Raw genomic sequence first — 15,908 nt, 5'->3', positions numbered from 1 at the left:
ATGAAGAACTAGGAAAAAAGTACCATGGTAAAGCTAATGGAAGAGGAAAGTTTTAATCATGACATTGTGAACAGTATTAAAATATTAAAGTCCAGGATACTTGGGTGGTTTGTTGGTTAAGCACCTGCCTTCGGCTCAGGTCATGATCTCAGGGTCCTGGGATCGAGTCTGCATTGGGCCACCTGCTCAGCAGAGAGTCTGCTTCTCCCTCTGCCTGCTGCTTCCCCTGCTTGTGCTCGCTCTCTAACTCTGACAAATAAATAAAATCTTCAAAAAAATATATTAAAGTCCAGTGAAAAGGGAACCATAGGTAAGCCAATAGATTTGGCAATTTTAACAAAAGTTACGGAAGACGAGGCCAGTATATAACCTCACAAGAGTCAAAGATAAGGAAGTATAATCCGTGAGTATAAGCTATTATTTCAGGAATTCTAGAAATAAATAGAAGAAAGGCTTAGGGGCAGGGTACAGTGAAGTTTTGTTGTTTTTTGGATACAAACATTTTTGTATGCAGAGAAAGGGGTCAGTGCAGATGAGCAAGGTTTCAAGGTTCCACTTATCAGAGAATAAGTGGAAGGATTAGCCATGGAGAAGAAAGAAATCACTTTGTTTCAGAGAAAGTTCAGAGTTATTAGAATAAAGAACCCTGTTCTGTTTGTATTCTCACGCTTTCAAAGGACCATCTGCAAACTTAACCAGCAAGTATCCTAACCCCTATCTATAAGGACAGTCTAACTTTTCCATTAAATGGTAAGATAGTAACATTATCCATTTATTTTTGGAGGGATAAAACAGCTTGTGTCTCCTTTTCCACTTTTACTGGCTGCTATGCATTAGTGAATGGAAAGAGTAGCCATTAACCCAAATATTTTTTACTTTATTAAAAATAAATAAACAACATTTTATTTCTGTATATTAAAAAATACATTTAACATTTGTTGCAAAAGTAACATCTTAAATCTAGAACAAAAGAAAAAGAAAAAATTTTTTAAAGATTTTCATTTATTTTTGGAGGGAGAGAGCACGAGTGTTGAGTTGGGGGAAGAGCAGCGGGAAAAGGACAAGCAGACTCTGCACTGAGCACAGAGCGCAATGCAGGGCTCGATCCCATGACCATGAGATCATGACCTGAGCCAAAACCAAGAGTCAGATGCTTAACAGACTGAGCCACCCAGGCACCCCAATAGTGAAATAAAATTTTAAGAAAAAAAATTAACCATTGAACACTAGTATTTGACAAAGGAGATATGACAGAAATAAGCACCCCACAAATTATCACATTGAGTCTGCCATCTAATTGGGAAGATGAAACACATACGTGAAATAACAGATTCTCAAACAACATATTTTTAACTTCAAATAAGAATACAGAGGACACATGAGGTGATTAAACTACCAGAAACCAAGAAGAGGTTACTGAACCAAACTTAAGTTTTTCGCTTACTACAAAGGTTTGCTGTGGTCACTGAGATATGATGTAGCTCAATTTACAGTCAGTAAAACTATATTTCACATCCAGCAATTTCCCAGCATGGATTTCTAGCGTGGTTATATAATTTATTGCATCTAATGCTTAAAAAAGATACTCTGGTTTTTAAATTTGATGCAACTTTCTTTAAGAATTCCAATAAGGCAATATCACTGCCTATATTTTGCAGGTAAATTTGCAGTACCTACATACCACCTCAGCTCACTTCTAACATTTTGATATGCCTTAACATTGTTATTGCTAACTTCAAAATAAATGAGGGAATTCTAAAACCTATCTAGAAGCCTTACGAAAGTATGGAAACAGCTTTGGAAAGGTCAAGTTCTGAGAGGCTTAAGCCTCTTTTTTTTTTTTTTATAAGATTCTATTTATAGAGAGAGCAAGCAAGAGCGAGAGAGCATGCGCACACGTGGGGCAAGGGCAGAGGGAGAGAAAATCTCAAGCAAACTCCGCACACGGCTCAGAGCCCGATGCACAGCTCAATCTCAAGCCCCTGAGACCATGATCTCATCCAAAATTAAAAGCTGGACACTTAACCGACTGAGCCACCCAGGCGCCCCAAGGCTTATTAGGTTTCTTAAGAGAATGGATTACACAGATCTTACAAAAAAAAAAAAGAGTCAGAAAGAAATAGGCTGATAGTAAAGGAACATGAGAAATAGTCAACACTAACAAAGTAAAAATAACTGAAAAAAAAAAGGAAAAATAACTGAAGTCTATACAAGGATGCAACACAGAATCACGAAATGATTCCACTTTCTAAAAGGAAAAGTTTATTAGTAGAAGCCATGAGACAGACCTACTTAAGGAATCCTTATAAAAGTGCCTCCACATTGAAAATACCATGAAATCCCCAACAAAACCGTCTCTTTCACAAAATATACATTAATTTAAATGAAGGAAAACAAACTGACCATGATATGAAAATGAGGGAAAACTGGTAGCTAAAAGGGTTATAAAAGTAGGTTATAAAAATATTCCCAAAATTTAGTCATAAAACATTGTTATATAAAAGTCTCAGGAAAGGAACAACACAAAGATATCACTTTCGTGAATGGAGTACTGGAAAGATAATCAGTGTAGAACTCAAAAAAGGCAAAAATTTCACCCAAAGCAGAATAAATACTCTGAGATCAAAAAAATCTATCTAGAAGCCATCTGCCCAACAGCAAAAAATAAGATAGATGATAATATTAAAACTGAAAACAAATTTAATCTTAATAAGAATGTAAAAGAAACCATATAAACCAAATTTAAAGAAAAAAAGAGATATTACATATCATCTCAGCCATGTATCATAACTACCAGAAGGAATTCATCAGTATTAAAACTGTACACACATACATTCTGTGGGTCAGTTTTCTGGATCTTGCCAAGAATATGCCATGTTTACTTTTTCATGTGTTACTTCTAAGATCTACATTGTAAACACAGAAATAAGATATTTTGAGTCCTTTTTTTTTAATTAAAAGGCAAGTTTGAGAATCTTACATATCCCCAAATTTTAAATTAAAAAAATAGAGAAAATTCTTATTCCTAGGAGAAAGTGAAATTAAGATAATAGAAAATGTTCCCCACATGTTATTTAGTGTTGCAATAATACAACAACCAGCAATAAGGTAAGCTTCTTACCATAAGATTATCTGTGAGATGATTTTCTTGGGAGTGATTTCTTTCTCTTTGGATAACTAGAGAAAGACATGTAGTTTACAAACAAAGAAATACTGAAAGTCTATATACTAACCTGGCCCAGTCCAGGCATACCTCCTCCAAGTCTAAGAAGTCTGTCCATATTTCTAGAAAACAGAAACAAAGGAAAACGTTCCTAAGCACAAAAGTGTTTACTCAATTGCTATCTATATAATTCACCTTCAGTCACTCAGTATGTCAAAAATATTGGTGGTAATTACAACACAACATCAGACTTCCTGTTAATTAACACCACATATTAATTCAAGAAGCTGTCTTCCATGCTAATTAACAGACCTTACTTTACTGCTTTGGTTTTGGGTTATCCCCGGTTTTAAAGACAAGCAATCTCAGCATACTTTCAAAACTTTGCTATCATTAAGTTAATTATATTTTCTCATTGTTATCTAATAAAGTACCTGAATGAAGAAAAAGTGCCTGAAATGCTTATCATATGTATGATTGAATTTCCTTCAATTTGTTCAGAGTGTACAAATAAAAATCCTCACTTTTAAATTAAATTTTAACATCCTCATTAGTAAGTTCTGTGCTAATTAACTTACAGCTTGTCAGTTATCATCAAAACTACATGTGAAAGACATTGTGAGCAGATTATGGATCTCTGAATTAGCATCAAAGGCTCTTTTAAAATGAACTCATTATACTAAAAGAAATATTATAAAGTAAACATTAAATGCATTAAGATAGTGTTCTAGAACCTACACAGATATTTTGCCTTATTTCAGATGTTATGGAGATATACACCTTTTTCATTAAGGAAATTCAGCTGTTCTTCTCAATGATAATTTTAGATTTAATCAATACAAAGAAGATTAACTTTAAATTATCAATCTGATTTGGTTTTTATGTCTAGAATAACTACAGAAGACATTCTTATAAGCTTGAAAAACTCAGAAGAAATCAAAAGAAAGAAATAGCAAGGGTATCAATATGACCTCAACTACACAAAAAAGTGTAATCAAATTCTAAAAAATTACTATCAGTACAACTAAATAAGAGTGACAATGAAGCATTTCTTCTACTTGAAAATTGCTACTGTGCCTTAAAATTCCTTTTCTACGTGTATGCTTTAGAAAATGGTATTACTACAATTTATAAATTCTAAATTAAATGCTAATGAATTAGTCATTTGTTCATACTGTTTTACTAGTTAGAACTGCTACACAAACTAAAAATAATGTACTCATGATCATTACATTACAGCCTAATCATGTTTGTTGGATCCTGCTAACAATTTACTCTTATATTTAACGCTGTTAATATCGCAAACTTTGTCCAAGTCCACAAATAGAAAAATGCAAAAATGACACAGCCATGGAGTCTTCAAAAAGCGAATACACTCCCATAACCACGACCTAGATGAAACAACACTACGGGCACCGAAGAACACTTCTCATGCCCCCTTTCCGGTCCCTATCACCATGCAAAGATAGAATTTCAACTTCTAACAGCATAGATTAGTTCTGCTGTTTTTGAATTTTATATAAACTACAATTTATAAACAACTTTATATCAACAAGTCCGTGAGATTCACAATGGATAAATTCATTTTAAAACGTGAAAGGTACATAAGAAAATTTACTAGCCCAGAAAAAGTTTCTACTTTATAACCTTAACACACGCTAATAGCAGCATTTACAAACATAATCTCCATCAAATTCTCATTAAAATTCCTCAACTCAAATATACCATTCAATACATGGCACTTTTTAATGGCTAGAAGCAGAGGGGCAAAACCTGAATAGTTTAAAATATTGAAGACATTTCTCTAGAATGTATTACCAAAGGAAAAAAAAAATTCTTTTGGACCATTTCAAGCTTATAAACTTAAAGAACAAATAGAAAAAAACTAAAAACATACAGTATACTTTAGAAATTATATATATATTCCAGGCCAAAGTCTATTCCCAGCTGTGTTCAGTTCATCTATTCCCCCAGTGTTGTTTCTTATGACTTTACACAGACTCCAGATGCTGTGAATATACATGAGCAATGTGGGGAGCAGAGGGAATGAAAATCTGGCAGGTCAAATTTGTGTTTTTAGTAAAATTAGATGTCTCAGCAAACAGGAAAAAATATTTAACAAACTAAAACATTTTAGATAACATAATGAGGTTTAATAAAAATACTAACATTTGGAAATAAAATATATCAATAAATGTTCTATATCACACTACTTTTTTAAAAAGTTTACAGAAAGCAAATAAGAACAAAAGTGCTAGTTATCTAAATGACTTTCGTGAGCTCTTAAATCTGGATATCTATCATATATTTATAATTTGATGTGTTTAAAAAATGATACATTTTCATAACGTATTTATATCATATCCTGAAAGAATAGGTGAAAGTTATGTACATTCTTAATTCTCACCTGGTCAGTAACTACAACTCTTGAGGTGTTAAGCTTCAATTCGTTGAGTTTGAAAAATTTCTTCTCAACTCAAGCTCTTGCTAATATTGGCAGGTATAACTTTTTCCAAGTATTTTTTTCTCTCTCTCCTAAAAAAAAAGTAAATAAAATAAGATACAGTTACTTTGAGAACTATGGAGGAAGATTTACCACAAGCTTTAAATGAAGCAAAATTCCTAAAAGCAAAATAGAAATCAAAACTGATTTTAATCACCATTTCCAGAAGAATATGGAAAGAAATAGCATCCCAGGTAGCTACAGAACAGAGGATTACCCCATATACAAATTTTGTTTTTAAGTTTCTTTTTTGAGCAATTCTATGTAAGAATTGACATTTTATGACTTTTAGTCTTTCTAGAGGTGTTTCCAAGAACAAAGAGAAAATTTACTCATATTTTTAAATAGAACATTCTATTTTGCAATTACAGTTCCATTTATTACAAATCCATGATATATTGGAACCTCAGTGATGTTATTTTTCCTGTATTTGAAAGTTTGCTATTTCATTATCATAGGAATTAGTTCATCATTTCTTTTTTTTTTTTTAAGATTATTTATTTATTTATTAGACAGAGAGAGAGACAGCCAGTGAGAGAGGGAACACAAGCAGGGGGAATGGGAGAGGAAGAAGCAGGCTCCTAGCGGAGGAGCCTGATGTGGGGCTCGATCCCAGAGCACTGGGATCACGCCCTGAGCCGAAGGCAGACGCCCAACGACTGCGCCACCCAGGCGCCCCTAGTTCATCATTTCTTAATCAATTATTCCCAACTATGCCAAAAAGACTAAAATAACAAGAAAATGGAAGAATAAGAATTACTCGAAACAATGCAATAGTGAAATACATTATTGCTATTGCTTCATCCTTCAGTTTTTATTGTGCTGCCCAAAGTGTTTCATCATCTTTCAAAAAGATATGAAAGACTGGAAACACAATCTTTGTAGTCTTTTTTTTTTTTTAGCTTTCATTTAAACACAGTTGAAAAATCGGAATTTTTCATATTATATTCAAATATCAAACAGAGGAGAACTGACAGAGAAAAAGAGTTTCACGATGATTAGAGAATCATAAGGTGAATGTAAAGAAACAGGTAACAGCACTCTTGTCTCTAACGGTAATAATAAAATTGATGGTATAAGCCAGGGTTTCTTCAGCACTGTTGACATTTAGAACCAAATTTTTTGTTGTAGGGAACTGTCTTGTGCATTCTGGGATGTTTGGCAGAATCCCTGGTCTTTACTCATTAGATGCTGGTAGCACCTACCCAGTCGTGATAACCAAAAATGTCCCCAGACATTGCCAAATGTCCCCTGGAAGGGCAAAATCACTCCCAGTTCAGAACCACCGGTATAAACAAAATTTCAGACTACAGATCTTCAGATGACAATACCCTAAACTAATTTTCTCAAACTTAAGAACCAAGGAGTGCTGGAAAGAGTTTGGAAGCTCTTCAAAAAATTCAACAAAGAATTACCATATGACCCAACAATTCCATTCCTAGGTATATATCCAAAAGAATTAAAAATAGATATTCAAAACAAACACAGGTACATGCATGTTTAGAGCATCATTATTCACAACAGCCCAAAGGTGGAAACAGCCCAAATGTCCACCAAAAGGTGAAAGGATAAACAAATTCTAGTATGAATATACATACAGTGGAACATATGGAATATCATTCAGCTATAAAAAGGAATGTAGTACTGACACATGTGATAATGTGGACGAACCTCAAAACATTATGCTATGTAAAAGAAGACATGCAAAAAAGGTGACAAACTACATGATTCCATTTATATTAAGTATCCCAAATACCTGAATCCACAGAAAAAAAAAGCAGATTAGAAATTGCCAGAAGTTACCAGGAAGGAGTAATATGAAGAAACTACTTAATGGGAAAGGGATTTTACTTCAGAATAATGGAAATGTTTTGGAACTAGGTGGTTGCAAAACACTGTGAATGTACAAAATGACAATAAAGTGTTCACTTTTTTAAAAAATTTATTTATTTGAGAGAAAGAGAGAGAGCACACACACGCTTGTGTGAGAGGGGAGAGGAGCAGAGGAGAAGGAGAGACAGAATCTCAACCAGACTTAAACCTGAGCATGGAGACTGACTCTCAGCTTGATCTCACGGCCCTGAGATCATGACCTGAGCTGAAACCAAGAGTGGGATGCTTAACCAACTGAGCCACCCAGGCACCCCTGAACTATTTACTTTAAAATGGTTAATTCTGTTACCTGAATTTCACCACAAAAATTATTTGTTAAGTGGATCAGTGAGTGAACAATCTATTTCTAAGACTAAAAAAGAAATATGTTCTCATCCAGTTAGGTATTCAGAAGGACTTCATTACACACTATTTTACAACAAAAACTTATTTTGCTAAAGAGATACATGACATATTCGTTTAACTTTTATGTTGATAAAGTTCATATGTGGACAAATGCTAAAGTGTCCACAAAGATGAGCAAAAAGAAATAGATAATGTAGAAGTGGAAAAAATCAGTGGACTAACTTTAACTGGTGTTTATAAATCTAAAAGAAAAAAAATATTTTGCAAGTAGAGATGATGGCCATCATCTCTTCAAGAAAATTATGAGCTATCTATGTTTTCAAAAGTATTGCAACTGGGAAATGAAAAAGTTCCAGAGATGGATGGTGGTAACGGTTTGCACAATATGAGTGTACTTAAAGCCACTGAACTGTACATCTAAAAATGGTTAAAATGGTAAATTTTATGTTATGCACATTTTATGTGCAGATTAAGAGCTGTAACTCTGCAGTATAAGTGCCAGCATTCAAATCCTATCTCTAATACTTATTAGCTGTGTGTCCTTGGGTCAGTTACCTCTCCGAGCATGTTTCCTCCTCTGCAAAATAGGGATAATGATAGCATCTGCCTTATATGGTTATTTAGAAAATTAAAGAAGACAACAGACATAAACAACATTTAACATACTGTTTGTATAGTAAGTAAACAATGAGTGCTATCTGCTATCAGCACCACCTCCTTAGAAGGGCTACAGTTCATACAACACAGATTTGTCTTCCTACATAGTTTGCCACTTAGTGAATTTCAAAACTATAGGCACATTTTGCAGGACTAAATGAAATATATTGAAGAGGAGGGACTTGCATTTTGCAGAATTTAGCAAAAGGGGTCATAAAATTAAAGTGTTACCCTATAATATGAAAGACAATACTTTCAATTCTTAGAAATAAAAGCCATGCATAACACCTATAGATCTAAAGCAAGTTTTTACACCTATCAAAAAACAGAGGACTCAAGAGCTTATCATATCATTAACTTTACTTAAAACATTATCAGATAGAGGCACCTGGGTGGCTCAGTCCGTTAAGCATCTGCCTTTGGCTCAGGTCTCAGATCAGGCTCCCTGCTCACCGGGGAAAATGCCTCTCCCTCTGCCCTTCCCCGTTTGTGCGCGCATGCACGCGCTCTCTCTCTCTCTCAGAGGCACACATTCTCTCTCTCAAGAAAATAAAATCTTAAAAAAAATTATCAGATAATATGAATAAAGTGTTTAGCTGTAACTAATATGTCATACATAACATAATCTTTAGAATCCTAACTGGTAAAAAACAGTACGAAACAAGCATTGGTACTTTCAAAAGGTTGTACATCAAAAAGTTGATGATTTTCCACTTTTACATCTCCCTAGTTATTATCTGATTAGAACCTGATATAGTTAGATTGTGTTCATGCTGGAACTAAAATAAATCAATTCTCAAATATTTACAGAAAATGTATGGAACTGTAACTTTAAAAAATAGATTCTTTAACTTAATCTGGATTTGGAATGCGGCAATTTTTAACTTTTCAACCTTTTCACAAGGGACACTGTTATACCAGTAATTCATAAAATTCAAACAAGATCATGAAGCTCTTAGCTGTTTGAGTTTATCATTGTTTTTCTTAGTTCATTTTGTACTCCCCAACCCATGTTGCAGTTACATATTACTTCTCAGACTGATGCTAAACCCTTTCTTTCCTCCAGATCTCACTGTATTTCTAATTCCTCTGCTTTCCAATTTATGGAAAGTAATTAGGAACTTCTTTGACTTTCTTGAGGTCATTCTTCAATGGAAGAAATAGAAAGAGTCAATATTACCTTAATTATATAAATGGGATTTTGAAAGCAAGATTTTTTCAGTTTAGAATAGTGAATATGGAACTACCACAATATCTTTTCTTGTGCTGTTTCCTAATTACAACATTCAATTAAACATTCATTAAATACAATTTCCCCCCTCTATCCAAAAGCAGTGTTCCTATTAAAACTTTCCTAAATTGAAATGGCATAAATCAAAGAAACAATTTACATTTTGCAAAAGCGAAAATCCTCTTCGGATTTCTTTCTGTTAGCAAAAAACGGGTATAATGTAGGCCTTCTGTAAAAGTGAAGTGGGGTAAAGCTAACTTTCAGACAGTAGGAGAAACCTGTACTACGTTGTACATAAGGTGATACAGAAATAGAGCCACTAAGAAACTCACTGACTTCCACTGAAAGAATTTATCGTCTATTTGGGGAGGCATGATATAAACCCATGAAAAATACATGAAGTGAAAGGAAGCAAGGTAGAGCCAGAAAGACTGTGAAGGCAATCAGACCTCGATTGGAATCCGAGCTTCAAAATGTGCTCTCCAGGGGCACCTGGGTCGCTCAGTCAGTTAAGCGTCTGACTTCAGCTCAGGTCATGATCTTGGGATCCTGGGATCAAGCCCTCCATTGGGCTCCTCAGTCAGTAGGGAGTCTGCTTCTCCCTCTCCCTCTACACCCCCCTACCCTGTTCGTGCTCTCTCAAATAAGTAACGATCTTTAAAAAACAAGCAAACCTACTCTCTGTATGATCTGGAAAAAGTGACCTTCTTCTAGAATCTAGATTTCATCTATAAAATGGGAATAATACCTACCTTGCAAGTCAGTGGTAAGATAAAATACAAAGCACCTAATACAGTGCCTAGAACATTTATAAGGTACTCAATAACTTGTTACTGTTATTGTTATCATCATCTTAGAACCAGAAGCTATTATTTAATCTCATTCTCATTTTATAGATGAAGATGCCAAAATATCACAAAGCAGGATATGAATGTCAAATGAGTGCAACAAACTGGGTATATGACAAGTTCATGAGTAATAAATCTCATGATTATTCACGTAAGACTTTCAGAAGTGGACACTGAATTATGAAATGAACACTGCTATAAAATGAAAAACAAAAACACAACTGCCTCTCATTCCTGTTATTCAAACATGTGTTCTAAATGTACATACTAAACACAAGGTTTACATGACAAGCATAAAAATAAAATAAACCCATGACAGGTTAAATGCAGCTTTACAATTAGAACAGCAAGATGTCATTTATTTACCAAGCACCTTGGGGGGGAGGAATAATATCCCAAAGTCAACAGGTGAGGCTTCACTGAAAGATGATTTCAAAACTTTCTTCTGTGGGCCAGAAGTAATTTTGTCCTGGGACAAATTCAAGACAATATTCAGGCCTTTCACTAAACACCATTTCACTAAACACAACTGTAGTTAATTCTGAACTACTATATCTTAATCTCTCCAAATGCACAGTAACTCGTTAAATTTAAATTTGTTTAAAACATATAAACTTTAAATGAGCCACTTGCTAGCCTTGCCTGACAAAACAAGAAAACCACCACTGTGTCAATCATCACCACTAAAACTGTATTCAGTTCTTTTTCGTTCTTTCAACATTATCAGTGACTGTCTTCTGGCTTTACATATAGTGAACAACTTAGCAGCACTAAAAACATACTTTGGTGAGCAATAAAAAAAATTTTTTTCACCCTAGAACTGCATTTCTATTCTGATTTTTAAGGCTTCTTCCCTGCCTTTCCCATGAATCTTTATCAACTTTTAGTTACCATTTTTAATTTCAAGAATTTTTCATTTGGTCACTAGATTTATATTCAAACTCTTCGGAAAAGTTTACATTTTTTCCTTCTTTTGACAGACACAAAATAAGTCCCCAGGAAAACTAAGTTCCAAGAGGTAACACAGAGTAGCAGATTACTACTTTATTGAAAACAGTAAATGTTATCTATTCACAACAGCTACTCAATTAAGACAAACTGAAAGTAAGTTAAAAGGCACAGCAGAAAAACCACACTTTGTTCTGAAGAGTTTCAAGGTTTAAACCAGTGCATCTCTGGGATTTTTGTTTGGTTTTTAAAGGGAATTGAAATGCTAACACTAAGAGAAAAAGGGTCAAGGCCCATGGGAAGGACAAGTGATAAAACAAGCATGCCTTCAATGGGAAAGTTCATTTTATTCTCTCTCCCTTGTTTCCTCTGCCTGCTTTGAAGTTTTTCAACACGGGAGTAACTATCAATAAACACACACAAACAGAGGCCACACACAAGGGTTTTCCCGGTATAGGGAGAAGACGGTTCCCAAGATGTGTTTAATTCAGCGAAGCAGAAACGCCTGGAAGAGACCACATCCAGACCTAACTTACAAGAGACCCGAGTAACCGGCGAGTAGGACGCGGGAGCCTGAGCTCCTCCCTCAGGGCCCAGGCCTCCAGTGGCAACTCGGCCGGGCAACGTGACTCAGGAAAGCACGGGGCTGGCGGCGGCCTAGCGCGGCTTCCTCCGCGGACCTCCGGGGCCTGCCTTCCCTGTCCTACCTGAAGGCCGGCGGGGTCGGGAAGCCGCGGTCTGGGCTCTCGTCTCCCACCTGCGGTGACGCGAAGGCGGCGGAGGCGGCAGCAGCGGCGGCGGCGGCTCAGACTCCACGAAGCTCTGGCTCCGCGAACCGGCGATGAATCAGCCCGATTCCATTCAAAAGAGTCGCCCGGGCCTCCGCCGCGAACCACTTCCGGGTTCACTGCTCTGCCTCGGCTTCCGTTCCCCCGACGGCCAATTGGAGACGGCTCGGGAGTCCAGCGGGCGTCCCGCGAGGAGTGTGCCAGACGGTCGGCGCGGGCCGCCCCGCTTCTCCAGTCAAGGCTGGGAAGGCGGGACGGAAGTTAGCCCCGGGGCCGCTCCCGCCCCTCCAACATCCTCCCTTTTCTCCCCCACCTTTTTCTCCCCTGCTCTGCGAATCCAGGCCGCAGTCGAGATCTGGGATGCCGGCCTGCTGGGCTCGTGAGGTGACGGGCTAGGAGATGGAACTGCGGGCTTGCAGAAACCAGAACCGCGTTTGTTTGGGTGTTCACCACGGTCCTACTCAAAAACTGCAAGGTTCGGATGAACTCAACTTGGTCGTCAGAGAAGCAGAGAAGAGGAAGAGGTGTAAAAAGAGGGGAAATAGGTCAGAGGTTCTCTTCCACAGCGCAGTCTACCCACCTCCTTGTCTTCTCCGCTTTCCAGGAATTGGATTTCAAGGAAAACCAACGTTTCCCAAATATTAAAACCACCCATTTTTAAGCCCAATTTAATTTACAGGGCGTAAAAAAATCATTACTCACGTTTCTCCAAATAATTAGCATCAACAACATTTTACCCATTATCTGTTCTTTGCTAGGTTTTCAGAGAGCAAAACCACCCAAGAAATGCCTGATTATCAACAAAGTTATATCATATTTAGGCACAGGCTCTGTTTAGGGCAACATGTTCACCAAGTCCCTCTCACTTTGTCAAATATGTTCCAAATAATAAGCATCTTTAAAGCATTCCTAAATCAAGAATGGTGATGAATCTTCTGGATGGAGGGGAAGGAGGGATTACAGCATCTGAATCCAAAGCTATTTGATGGGCATAATTACACAGAATTTCCGTCTAACAGATACTCCATTTCTATCTTTAAAAAATACATGGATTATTTTAACCATAGGTAATATTATATTTGGATCAGCATCTTTATGTGTCCACCCAAACCTGTGCCTCTTCTATTTGCTTTTTTTGGTGAATGACCCCATCCTTCAGCTAGTGTCCCTAATCAGACCTGAGAATAGACATATTCTCTTCTATTCACCTATTCCTACTGACCTCCCAATTAATCACGCTATAAATCATGAAGTGTCTAATCTGTAAAAGAGCTTTTCCAACCCATCACTCCCCTTTCTCCATTCCCTCTACTCCAGCCTTAACTCAAGCCTTCCTCACTTCTTTTCCTAGAATGCTGCAATAATCTTAATCTCCCTGCCTCCAGTTTGTCTCCCATTCCATTCTCCTTTATTAGCAAAGATTTTTTTCAGCTACACAAATATAGTCATGCTCCTTCTTTGCTAAAAATTTCACCAGTGACTCCTCCTAACAATCAATAGAAAGGTCAAAACTCTCAAGCTTGTATAGAGCACCCTTGCTACCAGCCACACTAAAATTATTTAGCTAGGGAACGAGATGTACATAGGGACTTCAAAAAACAGAGACATCCCTGGGACTCTAGAAGGTAATATGCATGCTTAGGGGCACATGCATACCTAGGGCTGTGTGAATGTTCAGGAAAGACCAGAGAAGGCCCTAAGCTCTCACCTCTGTCTGACCTTAAGGCTCTACACAAGCAAGAAGTGAAAACTAATATAGAGGTGTAAACTTGCTGCCTGAGTGTTGAAGGCGTGCCCCAATACACATACTAAGCCTCTCAGCAAAGAGTAGGAGAATCACTGGTTGAAGACACTTAAGGAAATCTCTGTCTAGTCATCAGATGACTGCTAAGCTAACTGAGTAAAGACTTCACTGGTCACTCACAACAAAAGATATAGACTTTGAGGAATGATTCAAAAAGTCACTAAACCAACATCCACTATAACAAACGGAAATAATAAAAACCCTGGGGAGGGAGTAGAGTCTGATTTCCAGAGTTGCCACATTGTATTATTTGAAAAGTCCCGTTTTACAAATAAAAAAGTTTTTTTAAAGCACAATACATGCAAAGAAATAACAATGTATGGCCCATATATAGCAGAAAAAGCAATTAAAAGAAACCTCCCTGGGGAAGCCCAGATGTTGAACTTACTACATAAAGACTTTATATAATATATTTTAAATATATTCACAAAGGAAACCATGTCTAAACAACTAGAGGAAAGTATGAATGTTTCACTAAATAGATAAAATCAATAAATAGAAATTATTTAAAAAACAACAAAAATTCTAGAGTAGAAAAGTATAACTGAAGTGAAAAATTCATTAGAGGGGCTCAATAGCAGATTTGAGCAGATGGAAGAAAGAATCAGCAAATTTGAATACAGATTAGTTGAGATGATCAAGTTTGGGGAACAAATACAAAAGGAAATAAAGAAACATGTATAGGGGCGCCTGGGTGGCACAGCGGTTAAGCTTCTGCCTTTGGCTCAGGGCGTGATCCCGGCGTTCTGGGATCGAGCCCCACATCAGGGCTCTTCCGCCATGAGCCTGCTTCTTCCTCTCCCACTCCCCCTGCTTGTGTTCTCTCTCGCTGGCTGTCTCTATCTCTGTCGAATAAATAAATAAAATCTTTAAAAAAAAAAAAACATGTATAGAGTCACGGAAGTCTGTGGAATACAATCAGGCATAGCAACATATGTATAATGGGAGTCTCAGAAAGGGAGGAGAAAGAGAAAGGGGAAGAAATATTTGAGGAAATAATGGTCAAAAACTTACAAATTTGATGAAAAACATTAATCTACACATCCAAGAATATTAATAAATTCCAAGTTGAATAAACTCAAAGAAATCCACACCTGGACACATTATAATCAACCTGTTGAAAGCCAAAAGCAAAGAGAGAATCTTGAAGTTGTCGAGAGAGAAGCCACTCATTATATAATTCTCAGTAAAATGTACAACCAAGGCTATGGAAGCAGAAAGCAGTAGCATGACATATTCAAAATACTGAAGGAAAAACCATCAACCAAGAGTTCTATATCCAGGGAAACTATCCTTCAAAAATGAAGGAAAATTAATATATTTCCAAAATGTATGTATAAACAAAAAAAATAGAGAAAATTAATCGCAGGAAATATGCCCTGCAAGAGATACTAAAGGGAGTCCTTCAGGTTGAAATTAAAAGACACTAGACCATAAGGCAAATCCACATGAAGAAATAGAGGACACTTGTAGAAATAACTGCGTAAGTCAATATAAAAGACAGTATAAATATATTTTTATTTGTAATTCTTTTTTTTTCTATTTAACTTAAAAGACAATTGCATAAAGCAGTAATAATAATTCTGTGTTGGCATATTATGTGTAAAGATGTAATTTGTATCACAATGACAACACAAGGGAGAGGGGAGGGAATGAAGCTACAGAGAAAGTTTTTGTATACTATTAAAGTTAAGTTGGTATTAATCTGAACTACAGTGTTATAATTTA

The 15,908-nt window shown here is 36.4% G+C and overlaps 1 protein-coding gene across 3 annotated transcripts in view; it reads right to left on the bottom strand.

Annotated features, from left to right (window-relative positions):
• The window catches only part of PSMD14 (proteasome 26S subunit, non-ATPase 14), a 103,142-nt gene extending 90,552 nt beyond the window's left edge, over positions 1 to 12,590 (bottom strand). Inside the window, exons 1-3 of one of the 3 annotated variants that reach the window (XM_034654623.1) lie at positions 12,296 to 12,590; positions 5,571 to 5,698; positions 3,234 to 3,285 (exon numbers count right to left, since the gene is read on the bottom strand). In XM_034654623.1, the coding sequence (XP_034510514.1) occupies positions 3,234 to 3,281 (48 nt within the window). In that variant the 5' untranslated portion in view covers positions 3,282 to 3,285; positions 5,571 to 5,698; positions 12,296 to 12,590. Of the gene's footprint in view, positions 1 to 3,233; positions 3,286 to 5,570; positions 5,699 to 12,124; positions 12,252 to 12,295 lie in introns of those variants that run through there. The other 2 variants (XM_034654624.1, XM_034654625.1) reach the window with 2 other exon arrangements.
• Between the last annotated feature and the right edge of the window lie 3,318 nt (positions 12,591 to 15,908).

Source organism: Ailuropoda melanoleuca, chromosome 2 (genome assembly GCF_002007445.2).
Source record: "Ailuropoda melanoleuca isolate Jingjing chromosome 2, ASM200744v2, whole genome shotgun sequence".
Lineage (NCBI taxonomy): Eukaryota > Metazoa > Chordata > Mammalia > Carnivora > Ursidae > Ailuropoda > Ailuropoda melanoleuca.
This window is presented reverse-complemented; position numbering and strand designations above follow the sequence as displayed.